At 35.9% G+C, this 23,969-nt stretch overlaps 1 protein-coding gene across 5 annotated transcripts in view; it reads right to left on the bottom strand.

Moving 5' to 3' along the window:
* SPATA17 (spermatogenesis associated 17) overlaps nt 1-23,969 on the bottom strand; it is an 80,958-nt gene that overhangs the window by 12,112 nt on the left and 44,877 nt on the right. For 3 of the 5 annotated variants that reach the window (XM_057406435.1, XM_057406434.1, XM_057406432.1), the window contains 3 exons: nt 18,406-18,609; nt 13,616-13,767; nt 5,190-5,325 (listed from right to left, as the gene is read on the bottom strand). In XM_057406435.1, the coding sequence (XP_057262418.1) occupies nt 5,190-5,325; nt 13,616-13,767; nt 18,406-18,609 (492 nt within the window). Of the gene's footprint in view, nt 1-4,265; nt 4,482-5,189; nt 5,326-13,615; nt 13,768-18,405; nt 18,610-23,969 lie in introns of those variants that run through there. The other 2 variants (XM_057406433.1, XM_057406436.1) reach the window with 2 other exon arrangements.

Consider the following 23,969-nt stretch of genomic DNA (forward strand, 5'->3'; position numbering starts at 1 on the left):
CTTCAAAGCCTTGGATCATAATCAAGGGACTGCATTTTCCCGTTGAGAAATTACAGAACTGAAAATCAGGTTTTAGAAAACATTCAACTACTTGCCCACAAACCCTTACAAATAACCACTAGGAGTGGATTTGACCAGACAAATGGTGGCAGTATCTTTTCTTATGCAAATAACTGAACGTCTTGACTCTTCTCAGTCACTACTTTGTAGTACTCTTTCAAAATCAGACAGTGTAACTCATCAGTAACCTTCACAAAAAGGTTTTTTCAGCCTTTCCTTTCAGCCTCCTGGTTATCCACAGATTCTTTTCTGCATTTAGTTAAACAGTAGCCAGGGATACACTTTGTATGTTTTAATTTGCTTCACAGTGTTTATCTTCCTTCTACACCTAAGAAAATAAACTGAAATATTGCTGGTAGTTAATAATTACTTGCATTACATATATCTAGAGTAGCAATTTCCAAAGGCAGCCCAGCAGTGGTGACCTTAAGGATTATTTCTCTGGAAACAATCTACAACTTAAGAAGTTTTCCAGGGGGAGCTCTGAAAGTGATCTTCATAACAAAATGTATTTCTGTAAATATAACACAGTCATTCAGGAAGGAATCTGGAAAGATCATCATGTCAACTGTCAAAACTTGAAATTAAGATTTGCTTTCCTGGGAGACTGAATGGGGGCATCTTATTGTGACAGACAGTTCATTCTAGTCCTCTGAATGAGAGGTAATGTCTGGTGTTCCCACTCTTGGATGTGACATTCTCCTGCCTTTTTAATACACTTCCTTCTCAACAGCACATTATGACATTTACTAAAAATAAAAAAAATAAATCAAAAGGAGAATTTGTAAAAGTGATTTTAAGCCAATTTTGTTACCCAGTTTCAGAGACCACTTGCTTATTAAGCTTGTCTGTAATTCTCTGTCTCTGGTGACAGAGATGGAAGTGATATAATTTATATAAGGATCAACTATTGCCTGCTCTAATGGCTACACAATACAGGGTGAAAATGCCAGTAGTATTGACTACAGCACCATTTCTACAGCTGCACCAAAGATAGAGTTGTGTTGATGGGGAATTACAAGGGCTATTTCTCCTTGCATAACCAAAGCCATGACAATCAGAAATATTTGAACTTGATATTTGATTAACACTGGCAGTAGCCTATAAGTGATTTCCTCTCAACAATGTCTAATTATTTAATTATTTCCCATTATTAATGGAATGAAACAATTCCAAACAAACAGCTAGAATGACTATTTTGCAGGAAACTTATAATCATCAATTCCTACATGTAGAAATCTTCCTAAAATTATAGCAAGCCAGCCTGTTGAACTTGAAAAGCATATTTTATCCCAATCAATACATAAAAGTAAAATTATCCATAACTAAAGCATGTTTCTCTGCTGTACAGTTCAGCTGTAATGATTCCCACACACTGCACTTGCACATCAATTATGATAATCATAATCACGGTCATTAAGCTGAATGTTCATTATTATCAGGATGCTGGTGACAGCAGATTCATCGGGTGCAATGAGCAGGCAGTCACAGTCCCACCCAAGTTTCTGCAGACAGTGTTGTGCCACATTAAATCTATGATGTGTTCCACATCCCACTCCATTCCAAAAGCTGTAGACGGTAAAGGTCAACTTTATGTTCTGTGCAAAATGCTTAGGTTCTCTAAATTAATTCTTTGCAGTACTGGGTATTTTTATGCTTTTTAGATAATAAAATTCTGTTTAGGGCCAAAATGCCTGTGCAAATAATGAAACAGTAATGCAGTTGTACTGTAATGCACCTATAATAAGGCATCAGAGGGAAGAATCTGTCAGGAACAAACACCTTAAAATGTCACTTCCTGAATTTTGCAAACAAGAAAACATTAAATACTGCCATTAAAGTCATTTTTTTTAAATGCATATGCAAACTAATTCCAATACTGGTTAAAGGCTGTAAGCTATAATTTCTGCCTCAGTAAATGTGAACATATGTGAGGGTTTTGACAACTCAGAGATTATAGTTAGCTTACTTGATCCCTTGACTGTCCAGCTACATTGAAACCTATTGTTGTAGATTAAATTCATAGTGATTGGTAATTTTTCATATTGATACTTCTACCATAAATTCTATCAAAGGCATTTCATTGCATTTAGACATATAACATTAACCTTTAAACATGCAACCATTTTTATTTTTGTAGTGATTTACAATTGGGTAAACTAACTAGGTTCAGTTTCACACAGAATCATAGAAAGGTTTGGGCTGGAAAGGACCCTAAAGCTCATAGAGTTCCAATCCCCTGCCACAAGCAGGGACACCTTCCACTAGAACAGGTTGCTCCAAGCCACCATCCAGCCTGGTCTTGAACACTGCCAGGGATGAGGCAGCCACAGCTTCTCTGGGCAACCTGTGCCAGCACCTCACCACCCTCACAGGAAAGAATTTCTTTGTTATACGTAACTTAAATCTCCCCTTTTTGAGTCTAAACCCCTTGCCCCCTGTCCTATCGCTACAGTACCTGATGAAGAGTCCTTCTCCAGCACTCTTGTAGGCCCTCTTCAGAAGTATAAAACTTCTATTTCTTGTTTATTTTTAATGAAGAATTAGAATACAACAGTTTTTCCCTTCACTCAAACTTCTTTTAAATGTAAAGTGAAGGAGATAAAATTTTTCAGATTATAACTAGATGAAAAGAAGAACTATTAACTTTTCCTTACATAGATATGGTAATTATAATGTTTAGAGGAAGTCTATGCTAATACCCTTTCATTTTCCGGAAGAAATTTAACAAGGCAATATTTTGCTTTGTTGTTCATTTTGTTTCTAAAGTAATTATATAATTTACATACTAATCTTTTTGTGACTTGAATTAAAATGCATACTTATAAACACATGAAAACCTCAGGAAAATACAACTAGGATATGCTCATGAACATATACAGGGCAACATTTTTATATGTGGTTTAAAAATAGCCAGCTCGTAGCAGCTCAGAGTGGTCACTGACCACTGACAACTGAACTGACTCCTTGGAAAAACTTACACAGTAGTTTGTCTTTACCAGCAGCAATAAGAGAAACTTCTGTAATATAATACTGTCAGAAGCTGAATATTTGTTACAGCAGGGTTGTCAGCTTTTCAGGTTGTAATAGAAGTTTCTTCCACAAAAATATCATCTCATGGGGATTTCAAAGGAGGGCTGTGTTTAGCAGACAAAGCGTTAAGCAAAAATTCTGGGGGGTAATATTTTCATACATGCCTTTTAGCCTTTTGATTCATTAGAACAGGATAATTTTTTCATAGCACTCATATATACAAAGTTTGAACACAGCTGAGAAATAAGAAAGTGACAGAGACTTCTTTCGAGTTTAACAGTAAGGGAAGTATGACCTCCCACCTGCACATAGGAACTTTTTCCATTAAAATGTAGTGAAGAGGTTCAGATTTGGTTTTGTTTTGGCTTTTGGGGAGGTGTTTTTTTTGTTTTGTTTTGGTTTTCCTGATAATAATGACCATTAAAGCAGCAGGTAGGTCAAAACCAGCTCTTTTCTCTTCTCTCTCTCTGGGTAAGCAGCTCCTAATGGAAGGGTCATATTGATTTAGAATTGGGTTGGAAGGCTGTATGTTGTGTTAACGCAAAGTGAGTTTAGCTGTTTCAGCTGAGCTCATATTTTATATAATATTATATATATGATGTGTGATATGATATTCAATATAAATATATTTACATTGTTTATTATCATCATCTGAGCCTGATCAAGAACTGGGAAAGTAAGAGTCTTTACAGGACAAGATCTGTACCACCAGTAAGACTTTTAGATCATTTTTATAGATCATATTTTTGCTGTGGATGTCCAGCCAGTCATATCCTCCACTTACTGCTTTTGAAAGACAAAGTCACATCTTTTTGTTTGAATTTTGATCTCTGGGCCTTTATTTGTAATGAGCTTTAATTAATGTATGTTCAAATACCAAAATTTTACTCAGAGACAGTTTTTCAAGTTTTTATAAAGAATTCTTCTAAGAAATATTACTTCTTAAAACAAGATTCATTGGAACTTGTTGTTTCCACAGGTTAAGTTACTTTCAGAGGAATAAGTAATCACATCTTACATAATTCCAGAATTATATAGGTTGGAAGTGACCTCTTGAGATGACCTAGTCCAAGCCCCCTACTCAGCTAGAGCGCATTTCAAGGACCATATCCAGTGGCGTTTTGAATACCTCCAAGGATGGAGACTCCACAACCTCCTTGGCCAACCTGTGCCAGTGCTCTGTCACGCTCACAGTAAAACTCAGGTAGAATTTCATGCATTTCAGTTTGTGTCTACTGTCTCTTGTCCTGTCACGGGACACTACTGAGTCTGAGAGGAGTCTGGCTCCCTCTGCTTCATTCCCTCCTATCAGGTGTTTATACACACTACTAAGATCTCCCATTGAACTTCTCCAAACTGAAGAGTTCCATCTCTCTCAGCCTTTCTTCCTACAAATGATGCTCCAGTCACTTAACTTACTTTGTGGCTCTGTGGTTCACTCTCAACCAACTCCATTATCTTTCTTTTTCTGGGAAATTTTAATGAGATTATGATACCCAGTACAAGTAGAAGTAATGCAAATGTTACACAAACACATGTTAGAACATGTTCTGAGGAAAATTACCTCTCATAGCATTACAAAACCAGAAATATATGAGATGCTTCTGACAAAGCAGGCAATTTTATGAGACTATCTTACAATAAAAAATGGCTATTCATTAGTTTTTAGAATTTTACAAAGAATTCAAGTTCTTTGCTTTTTTGTTGTTATTAATCAGGTTTTGCCATCATTTTCTGAAGGTTCATCCTAATATGCAGGAGTAAATAGGCAATCTTGCTTACAGGGAGAGAAAAATCTCTCAGAAAAGGCAACACAGATAGAACAGAACTTCACAAAACTTACATAACCAACGCTGTATTCAATCAGGCTTTTAAATGCTTATCATGTAGGTGCTGAACTTCCTCAAATCATACTTACCAGAAAAAGAGGTGAGGAAATCCAAAATTTCATTGCATCTGCTCTGTGTAATTTTATAACATGCTAGAAAGATTCCCATTGGATTCCATGATCTCTGGATAAGGCTCAAATTCACCGAGTTCTAATATGATAACAATCTAAAAAAGTAAGCTATACTTTAATTTTTGCAGTGACTTACCTTGCCTGCAACCCACTTCTTAGGATTTTCTTCTCGGAAGTGTTTATTTCCGTATGCTTCATGGCCATATTTGCCTGACCTATGAATCAATGGGTCATACTTCTTATCTTTGTTATACGAAGAAAATGGCAGAAATCTGGAAATCAAGAATATTTTAAAATCTATTATGCTCTACTCTAGATGCAACACTATGATGTAAATCATAGATACCAGTGCTATAGAAGGTGACGTGAACATATGTTCCTGCTACTTTCGACTACATTCTTAATGTTCCCCATTCATACTAGAATCACAGAATCATAGAATCAACTAGGTTGGAAAAGACCTTTAAGATCATCAAGTCCTACTATTACCCCAAGACCGCCAAGAACACCACTAAAACTCATCAGTGGGGGACTCATCTACATGATTTGTGAACACTATTGTCAGAGGATTACTGCAATATCTCCTATAGCTGCTTCCAAATTAAATTTGAAGCAAAGAGATACAGGCTTTCATTGGGATAAAATGAAGACTTTCTGTACAAACATGTAACTTGGTTCACTTGTACCTTAAACTAGATATGCATGATTTGATATCTGTTAATCAAAGCTAAATGAACAGTACTGTCATTTAGCAGAATAGAAACTTATACAAGTAGTACTGTTGACTTTCACGTATTGGTAGACCACAAAGCAATTATTTCTTCTGTATTCACAAATTGTGTGCTAAATTCTCAAGTTATAATGCTGTCCTAATTAGCAATATTTTGTAATCTGATTCCTTCACCTTTGATCATACTGACGGCAGACTCCCTGCTTGCATAGTGCCACCGAACAGTGAAGCTCCAGCTACCTGCCTTGGTCATGGAACAGTTTTTCAGATGGATGTCCCTAACTCTTAAGGACAACTGCAGGTTTTCTGGGTAGATTCCACAGCAAATGGTATGGAGGAAAGAGAATAATCTCTTGTGTGTATAGGATCTGCAAAAGACCCTACAAAGATGTCTTAGCTCCACCTATTTCAGTTTGCAAGAGAGTCACAAGAGCAAAAAAAGTACATTTTAATAAACAGTAAAACCTTGTGAATTAAGTTATAATTGCTGGTCTTCTGAAAAAGCAGCATGCATTCTTTATTCTACAAGTGCAGGAAAAAATATTATACAGTAAAATTAGAAGTATATGCTTCAGAATTTTAACACGTCACTTCAACTGCCATGACAACAGGTATAGTTAAGTAAAACCTTTTCCTAGTTGAAAGCATTTCAGAATCTAGAATCCCTATGAGTTAGACAGTCAAATAAGTTTTTGATAAAATAGGGATTAAAATACCTTTAGTCTCTCAGCTGATACAGACTCAGAAAATTCTTTATTTGGACTAACTGATCCATCAGCAACTGTTTAAGTGTTTGTTTGCTTAAGTTACATTTCTTTCTTTCCACTTTGTAAAAAGAAACACATTTAGAATCTTGCCAGCTATATCAATTTGATCCATGAAGTACCGCAAACAAATGGCATGTAAAGTTAGTGAAAGAAAACCACTGAGTTAGCAGACTTTTAAATTATACAAAGCTATAGTAGCATGGGTATACTCAAGGGAAAGCACACTCTCACATAAGACAGATTATGGTACTTGTAATGCTCATTTGCACATGGGATGGACATCACACACACACAAAAAATTAATGTGGCCCCAGTGTCCCAGAGAATATATCGAAGGTGCTGTGAAGTGGCTGCTCCACTTGCAGTTTTTATCACTTCTGAATTGCATTTTAATAGTACATTTTTCTTTTGTTCAGACATGAAAGAAAATTGGCTTTCTCAGGGGATTGGATAGCTCAGAAGACAAGGCTAGCCATTTAGGGATTTGCCCATGTATGCATAGAATGTAGTTGAGCCATTGTATTAATAATTTAACAGGAATGCTATATCCATAAAATTTATATACAAAATGGCAAAAAAATAGAGAAAATTAAAAGATAAAGTAAATTATTATAGTTTTCCCTATACAATTGCCTACATAGAGGTTTTGATTTTACTGTGGATCAGTTAATCTTTGTCTTTGTGGCAAAAAAATGGTCACAGTAATCCTATGTTCTACCACGATTCCAAACAAAACTATACACACATTGTAGCACTAACAGCATGTTCTATGTATAGCTTAGCATAAATGTGATCTTCTGCATTATCTCCTCTAAGATCATTATTATGTGGAGCATGTGCCATACAGCCTGGAATGTATGTCTATGGCTGAGTAAAAGAAAAATTAAATCAACTATGAATTTCTGATAAAGAACATTGAACAATAAAAAAATACTAAAATTGAAATAACTAAAATATAGTAGAGTATAATGGTATAAATTAGCCTGAAGTAGAAACTTTCTTTCTTTAATCCTGTCTGCAGTTCTGCTGTCAGAGCCAGGTGGGTAGATCATTATAGTGCTAACAATCTAACTACAAGAAAGGATCATATGCTTGCAAATTCACTGTCTGTTTAAAGCACCTAAGAATTCTCATTACTCTATAGGAATAAGTAATTAAAAAGAACATTAAAACAATTTTTTGTGTTAAGTAGGGTAACCAAATTAATGGGAGTCATACAGAAGTCATTACACCCCCACAACCAATAATAATAGTAAAAAGCAACAGCACTGCAAAAGACTTCAGTAATGGTATTGTGTTCAGTAGCTCTGTATATACACCTGACACAGCTTTTCCCCAAATTAATGACATTATGTGCTCTGAATGTGACAGAAGACAGTGATGGAAGGAGAAGAAAATTAAATCCAGACAATCGTATGATGCGCACAAATTTAGACCTTAGTAATTTTTTCCTCAAAAAGCTCACTCTCAGGATTCTAACATCTGTGCTTCAGCCTTTCCTTGCGATTTAAATGTAAATTCAGAAATCCTGAAAGGTTTTCAGTAAATATGACAGAGATAGTAGTAGCAGGATCAAAAAAGAATTAAATTCCATACTGGTGTTATATTATGCCATAAAACACAGCATAAGTTGAGTCTTTCCAAAAGTTGATGATTTAAGGGGGGGTTGAACAAGAAATAAATTTAGAACTGAAAAATTATTTCATTTCACCCATGACAAAAGCTTGAATGAGAGATATGCTAAAGAATACATTCAAGACAGGGGGAAAGAGCTGGAACTAAAAATGGGAAAAGGCCTCAGGTTCTACAAACGGCAGTATTACACATAGATAACCTGAGGGAGCACCAGACCAGAGCTGGCAGAATCACTGGTAATGAAGGCCAGCTGCATGGTTGCCAAGACCACACTATGTTGAACCTAATAAGCATAAAAAAGATCTAGAAGCCTCAACATAGTAGCCAATCCTGGAGCTGACAGCTGCTAGTGGCATGTATTTGAATTTTGAAAGATATTCTAGATATTTGTTAACAATTATCTCTCCCTTCACTCATCCTATCCTGCAACTCCCTACTATTCATTATGATTAATTTCACCTTTCTAATCCTTCTTTTCTCCACATTTTTACGCCCTCATGCTCTTTCCTCCTGCATGCCTCACCTACCATTTCTTTCCTCCGTTATCTCTCACTATCGTTACAGGAGATGTAAGAAGCATTTTAGACACTGAAGACTTCCCAATTGGATTGACCAGATGACAGAAGCAGCAGTAGATACTGGGTTCTGTCTATGACAATGTGAAACGAGAGAGCAGCAGCACAAACAGGAAGGAGGATTTGTCAGATCCATCATTTAGTGCTGGGTGGCACCATCCCGATGCTGTATGATACCAACAGGACACAGTTCAGAGGCATTAACCTCCTCTTGAATTTAAACGCTGGCAAAAAAAAGAGTAGTCCTTCAGCATGTTTTCTGGACCTGCCTAAGAGGCAAAATCCCGGCCGTTTAGCGGGACAAACAGGTAATCCTGATACCAGAAATGCTTCAGACTTTACCCAGGTTTCTGAGAAAGAACTGGCAGTACATCTCCTGACAGACTGCCATACATGCTGCACTACCAGGACACAATAAGAAATATTAAAACCCCTGAACTAGAAGGAATATTCTGCTTTTGTGGTTTTTCAGACTTTCATAATATTTGTATGTACTGTACAGTTTTGCAATTTAGTAGTAAAAATGCTACCAAAATCTTAACTTTAGAAGCACAATGTGGTGTCAAATTGTGGTTCTAGACAGGAGCAATTCAATTCCTTGTTGTGTTGATCTAACTTGAATAAACCAGTTTTACCTTACTTTGAAGAAGACCATGAACAATTAGCTTCAAACAAACTGTACTTCTCTATCAGAAAGTTGTCACTCTTTTATATTTTATTTTCTTTAAATAAAACATGAAATTAATTTTAAGCTTTCAAATTTGTGTTATACCTGAAGTAATTTCATTATCAAACCCAACAACGTCTATCTTATCACTGAGGGAACAAAGGAAGAAATACAATGGTTTTCCATAGCAAAACAAGTGCAGCAGCACAGCCATTATCTAGTTCATAATGAGTGCATATTAAAATCAAAATGTTATTCACAAAAATAAAGACAGAATATTTTGTTTAACATATCTAGTCAGATTACTTTTACTGCAGTATCTTGCCGTAAGAAACTTATTTTGCGTGCATTATTAAACATATTGTCCACAGCAATATACTAACTGCATACTTTTTAATCAACTATCAGTCACTTTTATCCTAACATCAGTAAATCTAAGTATCTTCTGGCTTTTTTGTTTAACTCCTCTCTGCAATAATGTAAAGTGACAAAGGAAAACATAGTCTAGTTCCTGCAGGAAATAAAAGATCTCTTCTGTAGTAAATTCTGGAACTTCTTAATTATGCACAGACTTATTATCTGCATCCCCAGTGTTATAAAGTACCAGAACTTCATTAGAAAAATTAAGATGGAAAAATGAAGGCACCACTTTGTAAATTTCCAGTGGAAATTAGCTGGAAGAAGCAGAGGAATACTGGATCAAAAGAGGGTAATCATGCTTAACTGTGCCCTAGAGCACCCGCATGTATAATACAATTTGCACAGTAACTACCTCTCCTATTACTGCTTGTTTGGAGTATTCTGTGTTAATGGGGTTAGCTAATTTAGTATTTTAACTTAAAAAGACTCTGCTGATTAATAAATGTTGCACACTGTGCTAGTAATTAAAATAAATGGAAGAGTTACAAATAGAAGTTGAATTGTTAAGAAAACATTGTCTGAAAATATATGATAATCCCTGTTTATCACAATACAATGACAGTCCGGAAAATATGCAGATTGCTGAAGTCGCAAAGCATATGAAGAAAGTTTTCAGATGTGTTATATTTGTGTGACTTTAAATGTAGAAGCCATTTTCACTACAGCTAAATCAGAAATACAGGAAAAGATCTTACAAATGTAGAAATTTAAGGATTTTTTAAACTCTTAAATCTTATTGAAGTTCCCTGATTTTTAAATGTTATTACCATTAATACCATGCAGCTCATACCACTGAAGCATAGAGCTTATTTAGATCACTAACTTCTCTGTAAGTGCATCTTTTGTGCACAGCACTGCACAGCACAGAAGCCCCTAACCTGGTTCTAACCAAAACATTCTCCTGCAGTGTTCACAAAGCACATGAGAGGCAGGGTTTGCAAACCTTGCACCGCTGCTGCACACAAGCTTGCCAGTGCGTTCAGGACTGGCTTGGCTATCTCCAGCGCAGCAAAGAGCACGGACATAGCCAGAAGCTGAGATGACTTGCCGTGTCACACCAGAAGACTACAGTAAATCAGGAAACCTCAGCCTTACACTACTGCTGGTTTACCCCTATTCTATCACCACATTGCAACTCATTCTGATGTATGCTGACTTTATAAAGATATTTAATTGTATATTTTGAAGCATGAGGCGTGTTATGTGAGACAGATTTTAGCAATGTTAATGAAAATAATTTACTTTTTTTTTAGTCCAGAGTGCAGCTGCACGCAACTGAATATAGAAATTTTCACGCTTAGTGATATAAATCTGCTAGATCCAGCAGTTGGTGTCTCAAACTAGACACTACTTTATTAAGAGGCTATCCCGAAGGAGTCCAATTGTCATTCCTACTGAAGCAGAGGGGGAAATCACTTCATTTGTATGAAAAATATCACAATAAGGCAGTAACAGCTTCAATTACATGAAAAAAGGAATCATTCTTATTAGGGTAGATTACTCAGTTGCTCAATTCCAGCAGTTGCTTTAAGGAAGCACAACATTCTCTCTTACTTTCATTTGTACTGCTTCTGTCTGTCACAAACTCTCCCATATCTTTGTCAATTATTTCTGCATTATATCAGAAGCAATAACTTTCTCAGAGCTTGAAACACTTAGAGAAAACATTTCTGCTTTAAAGCACCCTGATAATCAGAGGCAACTGGGAATTCTGAATTTTGTTGGAAATTGCAGGTATACACTGACAATTTGTCTATCTCAAAAGATATCACACAGTATTCAGGACTTCATCTTACACAAACAAGCTTTCCCAACAAATGCCACATACTTCTGCTGCTCATTCCCTCCTTATTTTCTAAAACAAAAGAATAATCAACATAGGAAGCACTACCAGGAAGAAATACAGTCCTGAAGTACACAATTACATAGAAATCTGAGACAGAATTTTTTTCAATTTATAATAGACACTGGTGAGGAAAAAAAGCTACTGCAGAATCTGAGTAACCCTTTGCAGACTTCTCCCTGGAGACCAGCATCCCACACAGCAGCTGCAGCATTACTAGAGAGCGTAAGTCCTGATGATGACCTGCAACTCTGTCATCACCTTTTCAAGGTTACAGATGTGATCCTTCCATGGTTGGTTGAAAATGAACCACAGACAGAATGATCACAGCCTGAAAATGTATAATACACTAGACATTTAGCATGCATGAAGCTGAGCATCACTGGTGTTAGGACATTGCTTCTGTGCATTAAGGATTGCTCTAAATGCCTCTTTACCCATAAGGTAAATAAAGATCCCATGTCAATTAATATCTAAGTTGGAGGCTTCAAATTTTAACTGTACAGGACCAAAGCTTCACAATTCGCTCACTGAAGACAGCCAGAAAAATATTTATTATGAGATCTGACCTTCTGACACTGCTGGCACAGTAGTGTCTGGGGTAAACCTCATCAAATAAAGACTGGGCATTATAGTTACGCCTTTAAATGAAGAACATCATCCATCTTCACTTTGAATGAATCAGTCAATAAATAAAAGAACACAAAGAGGAGTAGAAACCAGAAGTCTATTTTTTACTTGTAACTTAACTCAGTTACAGTTTTGTTACCACAGGAATAGAAGGTACTAGATCTCATTTTTTGCACCAAATATAAAGAATACCGTTGCCTAAATGTGGAAAAGAAGCCAAACTAAGATTTTTTTTTCTTTCTATTTAAAGCTAATATTAAATCAGGAAAATGATCCAACAATAAAATTAGAAAAGCCAAACCATGCAAATGAAATTGATTCTGGCATTCTTAAGTACTAGTCCTAACACATAGCAGCATGGAGCTGATGGAAAAGTTTGAAACAGATCAAAGATAGTAAAGCATTGTCTTCCAGTGAATCAGTGGTTCACAAGCTGCTCATGAGGAAAAGTGATTCCTTTCTATCCTGAATTCTGGTATTAAAGTGCCAGAGGATTGCCAAGAGCAGTGAATCCAAGGGAAAAATTGACAAAACATCAATTTTTTCTAGTTAATGACAAACCCAGTGCAAGTGACTTAACAGGCCTTTATTATGACTGGACAAGAGAGTTCCATCATGATGAGAAAAGAAATGGAAATATTTTGTCAATAGCCTTAAATCTTTTGGGTCAGAAGCCTTAAATCTTTTGCCATGAATTATGTCTGCATTTGGGATTGTACGGAAAAGAACTGGTCTGCCTGACACTATTACAGATGCGATGGCTTAGGAAACCAAACTGCTTCAAAGATGAATACAGTTTTACAAATGATTACATGTTCTAACATGTGCAACATATGCTCCTGCCCCTTCCAAGTGAGCTTTGTTAACTTCCTGGGGGAGAAAGCAAGTCTCTTTGGCATGCAATACCATTCTTCCCTCACATAATCTGTTAACTCACTGAATACGAAGACCAACCAGTATTTTTTCCTTGGCAAAGTGCATGTGGTAAAACAGAATTTGCATTTGTTTTCTTATTTCCCATGAAACCCATCTGTTGCACCCCATATTATTATTAGTATTACAAGTTCTTCTATAATTTCATAGATACGGATGGCACATGGCACACAATTACAAGATAGGGTCTCTGTCCTGAGCAGTTTATAATCTAAGGACACAGAATTTAGAAGGATGTTCATAGAATGTTTGCTAGTAAGCTGTCAGGTTTGACATTTCATTTTGTCAGGCATGAAAGGTTTCTGAAAACAACAGAATAAAGAAAGCATTCTCATAATATAAGAAAAAAACAAAGAACTTACTCTTTGTCATGTATGCAGTTTCCCCAATCCTCCCTTTTCATTTCCTCTCTGCCCTTGTCCAGTGGTGAATCGATGAATGCTGCCATGTGCAAGGTTGGTTCCAAAGGCTTGTGGCGCTGCCAAAATACTTCAGCAGTATCACGGAAAGGCCCCTGAAAGGTATAGTATAATGTATTTTATTGTAGGGTTACAGTTCTTTCCTTTGCTTCTTTTATTCGTGACATATCAATGATGAAAGAAAGAGGACACAGAATGTGTGGGAAGTGTAGCAAGACTTTTCCTCCAAAATAATTAAAGCAGTTCATTTTGATAGAGAGTTACAGATAACACAAAGTTTGATAACATGTTCTAAAGCTCCAAAGAGAAAGGTCCCCTCCAGTTTTATTTAGCTACTAATAAATATTTATTATTTTAAACTAATAAATTGTTAGAACTGATTACGAAAACTTAGCTTTTCCTTAGAAAAAAGGTATGGGTGAAATGAAATCTGATACACAAGTATTAACTGTGTCTAGATTCTGTTTAAGTAGAAAGCTGAAGTCTTTTCCTTTTGACAGGATAAATGTTTTACCTTAAAGAACATGGTCTTTTCAATTGAACTCTAAAGCTATCTGGAAGGTAACTTAATACATGACTTAAGATATAATTCTTCTAATACAATTCAAACTACTGACTTAAATAATATAGGCATATAGCCTATTTTTAAAATGTCTAATTCCACATTAATTTCACTATTCTTTAAAAACAAAAAGCAAGCTTGTAATTCTTCCACAAATCTCTATATATACTAATTCCTTTTTTACAGACTATGTTGTTTAATAACTGATCATATCAACTTTTACCATTTAACACAGTTAAATAGCAGCAAGAAGCTCTTTCCTGTGCTGTCAAAGTGACATATCCTATGTCTTGCTTTTAGTACTAACCAGTGAGAACTTACCTGAAGTATAATTAGTGCTATATCATGCTCAGGACAGTTTAGTGGCAATTTTGGATTTAGAAGTGTTGCTAATGAATTTTTAATTTATTTTCATCATTGTTGATCCTGCAATGAACTAGTGAAACCTTCTGAAACTATGAATAGACAAAGACTCTTAATCACACCCTTTATTCTTAAAGATATCCTTCTTTAAATAGGTTATCACTAACAAGTCACAGCTGGAGTTACTGCAAGCACTGAGTGAAGACTGTGGGGCTAATAAAAAGAAATGATTCACGCCTCATTTATGTTCACTTATGTTTTACATTAATAGAAACCAATAATAGGAACCAGTTACCATAAAAGTCATGGACCGTAAATAACACAAATGGCAAATAAGTATCATCTAGTACTTTTCACAGCTGGACAGGAGGGTTGCTGTATTTGAAAGTAGTTAATGGATTTCTATTGGAACTTTACTTTTTAAAGGCACAGCACCATGGTCTGGAAATTGCTTTAAAGGTCCTAGTAAGCACATCAGCATAATATTTACGCTTCTTGCAGTGATTTTCTTGCTTCTATATTATAGGTAAAAATACATGCTAATTTAAAATGACCACAAGAACTCTTTAAAAACAGAATGAAAAGTGTTATCACCTGTGAAAGAATAATCAACACTAGAACCATTAACACTAGTAAGCAATGTTCTAGTAATACCTAATCTGATGATCAAGTTGTAAAAATAGTGTAAAACTGAACATAAAAAGATTAATACTCTTTATTGCAAGATATTTGTGCCAAGTGGGTATGTAAAGGAAATAAGAATGAAATGTACTATTACCAAACGTCATAATAAATATGTTTGCTTTTAGGAAATAGTCTTTCATATTATTGTATTTCTTCTTCATTGGAAAATATTGTCTCATATTCCACCAGTGTAGGGCCAAATCAGCTACCTAAGCAAAGCAGTTATTCCACCTTTAATTTCTAAGACCTTCTAACTCTTTCTTGATCCATAGTTCAAAGGAAATTACTAGAGAGGAGGAGGAAAAGAGTACAGTTAAGCAAAGGTCTCTCAAGCAAGTCTGTGTCATCACTAATGAAAGTGGGATATATATGTTAGAATACTAAGATAATACTAAACATCGCCTGTGGATTTTTCCATTACTCTGAATAATGTATTTGAGGAAACTTACCTAGCAATAGGCACCTAAGGAATATATCTAAAATGGCAAGACCTCTAAAAAATCCACTTATCTCTTTCCATTTTACAAGATTTGTGGAATCTGTGGTAGAATGGTGTCTATGCACATGCAAACATTTCAGGAATCCTGCTTCAAAATGGAAATCTTCCTGCAGAGGTCAGGCTAGGAGAGGAAGGGATGGACTCAACCAAGTTTTCACCCTGGAAACAACTCGTGTAACTCTGTGTTTTATGTTTGGGATTTGTACTGAGTAGCATAAATCTCACTACTGACTGGTTTGTCAAATAAAGTTTAGCAGATCAGCATTTTTAGTTCTTTCTATCATAGAAACAGAAACTACATATTCATTTAGAAACAGAACAGAAACACAGAAGCAGAAATAACATATTTTTCGCTGTCCCATCCCAGCATGCCCTCAAAAAATCCCCTCAAAATGGCAATGTGCTTTCTGTTATTAATGCCTTTTCTTGAGCAAATGACTAATTTTAGCATTATCTGTGTTTCCATCAAACTAATTCTAGTTAACTCATAACTCAATAATAAAAATGATAGATCTAACTAAGTATATTTAAACTTTTATTTTAAATACACTATCTTACACACACAGAGATTATGTATAAACTGCTAAATACTTATTTCCCAAAGTGAAAGGTGAAAAACAGTTAATTTTTATTCTTTTTGACATTCTCATAAAAAATATTGAACCGTATAGGTAATACAAATTTTAGATACCTGCAGTAAAATAATAAGTGAGTCACAGTGGGCTGGACAGATGTTAGAAAAAGAAGCTTGGTGTGCAGAAGTGTTACCACAGAGAACTAGGACACAAGTATATCTAGTAATTAAATTTCTTATTGTCACACCAGACAACTTTCAGGATGATGTGCTCTGATGGGGTTTCATTTCCAGCTGTTTCATCAGCTCAAACCAGTGTCCTTTCTTAGACACACAACCCTAAATTGTCCAAGTGCTGTGTAGGGATTTAGCCGTGTGACTCCCATTAACATCAATAAGAGTCGCGCAGCTAAATCCACGCTCTGTGCTTTGAAAATTTACCCCACAGTGTACATCCCAGGGTGCGGAAAGGATTAAAGTATTATATAGTAAATTCCCTCTTTGAGGTGCAGAAAATAAACAGAACTCTTCTGGTTTGTTCTAAAAGGCTATCTGTGCACCACTGCTGTGCATGTGTCTGAACTTAGAAAGGTCTGTAAAATATTCCAAACCCAAGCAGAAGCTTGTAAGATACTTCATATACAGTTTTACAATGGAAAACCTTGAGTTCCCTTTTTATTTAAAAGCATGATTCCTTTACCATGTCCACTAGCAAAATCTTGCCCTCTATCCTGAGAGACAGGGCATTCAGTCACATCCTGCTGAAGGACTGTCATAGCCCCTTTGGTCCCAGAAGGTAAAGCTATAACATCGTATTTATCTCAACCCCAAACTCCCTGATCACCCAAACTGTTTGTGGGCTCACACTTTGTCTCAATCTACTGTGAGCTGAGTTCATTCGATGAGGAAGCTCATGCAGTCAAGGTGAGGAGAACATAAGGAGGGAAGAACAAAGAGAACTGCTCTGAAGTTGACCTTTAATGTCATAAGCAGAGTGGATCTTCAGTCAAAGTTACTGAGAAGGACACATTTAGAAATGTTGTCTTTCTAAGCAAAATAGAGGTTCTGAAGATGTTGTCATTCAAAGTCAAACAGGCACTAAAAGTGTACGTGTGTGGTAAGTAGAAAGTTCAGTAGATTGGACAAACTGAGAAATTCTTCAGAATAGAGGGAAAGAGAATACTTCTATCCCAAAAGTAACTTCATAAGGCATTTACTGGCAAAAGCTACATGTCATTGTCTTATCATCAAGTCAGGAACATAAAGGTTACAGAAGTCTGTCTGCTGAGAATATTCGGCATATGCCCAGCAGGTTTTGATAATCAGGTGGCAAAAGCTGTTCTGGCATCTTGTGGGATATTCATACTGATGCATTATCTCAGAGATCTCTATTACTTTATAGAAAAGAAACAAAGCTATCTGCAGCATGTGTTGACAGGAGATGAAATAAAAATTGAGACCACGACGCTAAGAGTAGGAGAGGGGCAACTTTGCTCTGTTGCAGATTAAAATGTAGAAATGTATGTAATTAAAGCTGACACACAACTAGTGGACATAAAAGAGCAGGAATGAAAAGAGATGGGCAGGATGTTTCTTGGCTTTTATATGGAAAACAATTGCAAAATGAGGAAAAAGTTATCATAACTGGTTAATTTATCCTATTATTTTTCATTTATCCTATTATTTTTCATTTATCCTATTTTTATTGTTTTAAAATTGGAAATTTAGACTCCTATCTCTAATGAATCATAATAATGATATGCAATTATATCAGGTCTTCCCTTTTAAATATTGGAAATGACATTTTTTCCCCAAAGGACAAAAGTATGAAGAATCATGCATCCTTGTTTTTACGAATCACCTAGATTTCTTTTTCTTTAAGACAAATCTGTTTCAAAGACTTTATATCCCGAATGTAAGCACTTGATCTATGTAAAAAAAAAACAAATCCAGAAAAGGGGTTGTTGGACTCGACAATCTGAGATATTCTACGATTATCTATGATAAAAGGTATCAACAAAAGCTGCCTCAGAGACACTGAAAAATATTACCTGAGGTTTCTGTCTGATGATAGCTGGCAAGGGCTGTCCTGTGGAGAAAGTCGGAGGCCTTTTACAAGTTGGCCAGTCGTAGAGCTCAGAGGTAAGAGGACTCTTGGTTTGCTGCTGTCTGTGGCTCAATGGCTTTGACTTCCGTAGCAGCAGCTCCATTGGATCTGGGGATTTTCTGAAAGGTGAATTGTAGATGCCTGGAATCTGAGCAGAAAATGGGGATATCTTTGACTTCAACTAACTTAGAACTCCCTCTTGCATTTATTCTACAAATCAAACCAATTTAAAAAAAAAACTATATAACCATAGAATCATAGAATCAAACAGTTCTAAACAGTCTTTTTGACAACTACTGATTTGGCATAGATTTATAGTGTAAATACATCTCTGCATTACAAAAGAGGTTAAATAGGGCAATGTAACGTAATCTGGGTTTCAGTCCTTCAAATGGGGGTAACTTTCATTTTCTGTAAGAAAGAGCTTCCTCTACCTCAAACTCATGTTTTCTTTCTGTCACATTCAATCTTCAACCTTCCACAGCAATAGTCAAACAAACATGCCAGGTTTCCATTATAAAAGAAAAACAAAAGTGTACAAATTTGCATCTAGTTTTAAAGGCAAACCATTATAGTTGTGTACTTTAAAAGTTCCTCTACGCAACAGGAACAAAAAAATATTTTTATTTCCAAACACATACTTAAAAGAGTAAAATAAATACCTATGCAGGGGAAGATAACTCTTGTCCTTTTAAACTCTGTGATGGCTGACTCACAAGGGGGACAAAACTTTACTTTTTAAAAAGTAAAAATGAGTCATTAGTTAAGGGAAAATACAAGAAAACTGATGGAATATCAACAGCAAATAATTGCTTTTTTCCAACAAAATGTTCACATAAAATTCCTTTCACTGTTCAAATGTATTCAGTTTTAATGGTATACAACTTGGGAAAAACAAGAACGTTGAATAAAAATTTCTGAATTGTGAATTAAGCTAAAAGATTCATTCTTCACTAAGTTTGATATTTTATTTTTTCAGGATACATTATTAATTGCATCACCAGTGTGATCTAATATAACAGTTACTGATACAAAGCATAAATTTCAAATACTGAACTAGTAATCCGTGTCATTAACAGTCTGCGACTATCTAGCAAGTCAAAGTTATGTGACAGACTGTTCCCAAATCATTCGACTGTTCCCAAATCATTCCTATAAATGTAGGGATTTTCTATTTATATATAAACAAATCTCAAATAGACATACGTGAGTGTACAGAATTAATTATGAACTGTTAAATGTGAGAATCCTTACACCATATTGCACAAAGCCACTAAATCTCTTATAAAACAGATGACATATATTTAAAATACACCTGGCAAAAATTAAAGATACTGTGTTGATTTAAGGATATTTTTTGTAACAGTATACTCAGAATATTCTTAAGACTTTCAAAGTATATTTGCTTAGTTAAAATATATACTTCTTTGCTTTTATCATAGCTTTAATTGCTAAGATGTATTGAATCAAAATAGTAGGAAAAGAAATCAGTTTTGTGATGTTGGGAAAGGTAAGGAAAAGACTAAATGTCTAAAATCTTACATTTCTCCTTTGAAAAAATACTGAGGACCCATAAGAAAACTAAATAGAGCTTCAGCTTCCTCATAAAGTATTAATCTCTTGGGGCTGGGAAGACTGAATGCTCCTCAATTAGCTCTAATGCATTTTTCATTAACATATCCTACTGGGAGGTTCCAGTTTCTTCTGCCCAAACAGTTAAATAAGGCTGATATAAAACATATTGTTTAATGGGGACAAAAATATTCTGAGATGGTAGCTTATTCAAAATATTGTTGGGCTATTCAAAATGTTATGGGCTATATTCTTGAACTCCCTAAGTGATCTGGCCCTAATGACATTTTATTTTGGCCTTCTGTTAAATGTTCCCTTCTTAGTGCAAACCTTATAAACTATTCCTCTACACTAACAGTCTAAATGTGCAATGGGAAAGAGGACATGAATAGAGGGAAGTGGTAGAAACGTGTATGCCAAACAACCACTGGCTGTTCCTTTAGCTCTTCAGGATGCCACACTAAAATGGCAGGGTTCCATGCTCCAAATAGCTAGCAAGCAGGATCCCTGGAGTAAATACGAAATTACAGCTCTATCTGTATGATTTGTTAAATCCAGCTGCATCCTTAAAGTTTGGTTCTAGAAGTCTGGCTCTCACTCACATAAACATCTCCTAAAGTTACAGATTCTCATAGTGTTATTATTTTGTGCTATTTCATACATTGCCCTACTGCAATTTTCTTATCAGCCCAGTACATTTTTGCTTGTGAACACTCGCTGACCTCTAAGTGCTACATAAACACAAGTTTCATATGTTGTCTTGGGCTTTATTGCACTGTTCCAGAATTACTGAATGCATTTACACTATATATTTGTTACAGATGTTCTCTCAAATATAAAATGCCACAGCAAAGCTCGCCCATACAAATTAGATTCCATGCTAGAGATATACAAACCATCTCTATGCCATGGTTGTTATGGCTCTTCACTCATTAGTCCTACCATGGTCATCAGATCTGCCTACTTTCAGATCAATTAAATTTTGCCTTCACTCTGTTAAGGACAGTAAAATAGAAAAGTGATTGCTCATGACTACCTTTTTTCACATTTCACTGAACTGCTCATAGTATTTTACTTCATCTTTCTAACCATTCTTACACCATCAATATTCAGCTGTTGTATCCTACCTAATGTACAGACTGTGTTCTAGCCATGCCATGAGTCTTCAGAGCTCCCCAGCTAGTGGGAGAGCTACTGTTCTCTCACAGTACAATCCAAAGAGCAAACTGGGAAGGAAATTTTGACCCCCCCCTCCAAGACCATAAGATTTTTCCAACCTACACAGCACAGGTTTGGTTTTTGGTTTTTGTTTCTCCAGCATAGAAAAGTACAATATCTTAAAAAATTTAACTGATTTTCCTCTGAAGAATTATAGGCAAGAATAACTTTAAAGCCATGTGCTGGCTGAGTTCTAGGAAACAGCATTGCCTCTGTTAGTCATATTAAGAGCAAGTATAAATGGCTCCAGGAGTACAATGGCTTTCTGAAACTGCAGTTTGCAATCTATATTGAGATACTATGTATATTTTACTTGATGTTTCTTTTGTTTAAATGTTTGGCAGTAAAAAAAACTATAGCTCATACAGGATTCAGAAACTGAAATGCTACTAAATATCTCCAGGTGTGCAAATACATTTGGTTTTTAGCACTTTTAATGAAACCAAAATTAGCCATAATAGCTGGGGAATCCATTGAAGCAGTGTCTTTTGAATTATTGCTGAAAGGTGTCTTAACAAAGAGGCACCTTTTATTGTTCTTTTTTTTTACGTACTCTCAGGTTAAACATGCACAGATAGTGTACCAATGATGAAAATGGATTTAGTGAGGCCACTTGGACACTTTGAAAGTTGTCGCTTCTGCTACAGCTGAAAATCTTTGTAAGATCTGGGTCAATATTGATTATGAAGTGCATTTTTAAATAATAATTTTCAAGCAACCCTTGTTAATTACTTTACATTTTAATTATATACATTGAAGTATTCAATCAGACAGATAGCAGAGCAATCAGCAGAGTTAGTATCCAGACAGATAAAATTAATACTAATTTACTCGAAATTCCCCAAGGTTTGTGGTGCGGTTTTAGGCCTAGATTTAAAATTGGCAAAGTTTGGTAGGAAAGACAAGGGGATGAGCTTGCTTTTACTTCCCAGTTCAGACCAATCTCTGGCAAACGGCTTCCATTCATTTTTAAATATCTTGTCAAATCAGAGTCTTATTTTTGTAATATCTTGCACATATGCTGTGTGCTGATGAATGCCCTATTCACTCTATCCTCTGCAGAGAGCTGGCAGTCTGCAGATATCTGAGAATCTGGAGGATCAAAGCCTTTGGTACTTAATAAATTTGCTTATCTTCTTGAGACCAGTACAATGTCTTAAAAGCGTTACTTCATCTTTTCCCTACTTTAACACGATATTCTCTGAACTACAATGCCATTGTGGTTAATGCTGCTTTTTCAATGGTAGCAATATCTGTCTTGAGATATTACTATCATACTATTCCCACTATTTTCAAGTACAAATCCCACTATTTTCTCCACCTTTCATCTGTAAGAAAATATGTTACCCTCCAAAATACTATAATAGATTACAAAAAGCAACTTGTCTGCAGGGAGAATGACACATTTTTCTGTACCCATGTTCTTTACAACTAAGAAGGGACTTTGTCAAAGTCAGCTTTCTGGGACTTCCCTTCCAGTGTGCTGGATTTGGCTGGGCTACAGTTAATTTTCTTCATAGTAGCTGTGTATTAGATTTGTGCTGGAAACAGTGGGGACAACACAGGAATGTTTTTGTTATTGCTGAGCAGTGCTTACAGAGAGTCAAGGCCTTTCCTACCTCTCGCACCACCCCACCAGCAAGTTGGCTGAGGATGCACAAGAAGTTGGGAGGGGACACAGCCAGGACAGCTGACCCCAAATGACCCAAGGGATAGCACATACATATGGTGTGTTCAGCATATAAAGCTGGGGGAACAAAAAGGAAGGGGGGACATTCACAGTGATGGCGTTTGCCTTCCCATGCAACCGTTACACATGATGGAGCTCTGATTTCCTGGGTATGGCCAAACACCTGCCTGACCATGGGAAATGGTGAAGGAATTCCTTGGTTTTTTCTTTGCTTGCATGTGCAGCTTTTGCTTCACCACTTAAAGTGTCTTCCTCTCAACCCATGGTTTTCTCACTTTTACTCTTCCATTTCTCTTCCCCATGCCACTGCGGGGCAGATGAGCAAGCAGCTGGGTGGTGCTTAGTTGCCAGCTGGAGTTAAACCATGACATCCAGGAACAATTTCCTAAAGTGACAAATACTATGGGGAAATCTGTGCTGTTAAAAACCCTACAACTGAGTTATTTGCAGTACTGTCATGCTAACTTCCACCTCAATAAGACCAAAGAAATCTCAGGAGGGGACTCTGCTAATAGCTTCTTACTGACCTCCTTGCTTCAGGCCCTTCTGGCGAATGGTGGCCCAGTGGTGAACACAGCAAATGAGGTGTGTAAGCAGAGATATTATTTTTTTTTTAAACTATGGTTCTGACTTGTCAGGGAAAATAAAAATTATAAAAAAGAGAGAGAAATGAGTTATACCATAGATGTATTTTTCTCCTAGAATTCCCTGCCTCAGACCTTCCATCATGGAAACCCAAGCATGACCTGGAATATTAATTGTGTCAGGTCAAGCATACTGGCAAATGTACCATTTGTTACCCAGCCATCCTTAGCATTACATTAATATTTTGAATCATTCTACATTTCTAACACTCTATCATTTAGTTTCCTCCCAATCATTTTCTTATCTTTATAATTAATGGTTGCATATAAAGAAAGAAAAAATCACAAGCAAACAAATATTAATTTAATGAATATTAGCAAAGAAAAGATTTGATTTTTATATTCTCTATTGCTTCTATCTCTAATCCTATATTTACTCTACAC

This window comes from Pezoporus wallicus, unplaced genomic scaffold (assembly GCF_028554395.1).
Source record: "Pezoporus wallicus isolate ANWC-B61680 ecotype Strahan unplaced genomic scaffold, APGP_CSIRO_Pwel_v1 scaffold_2617, whole genome shotgun sequence".
Lineage (NCBI taxonomy): Eukaryota > Metazoa > Chordata > Aves > Psittaciformes > Psittacidae > Pezoporus > Pezoporus wallicus.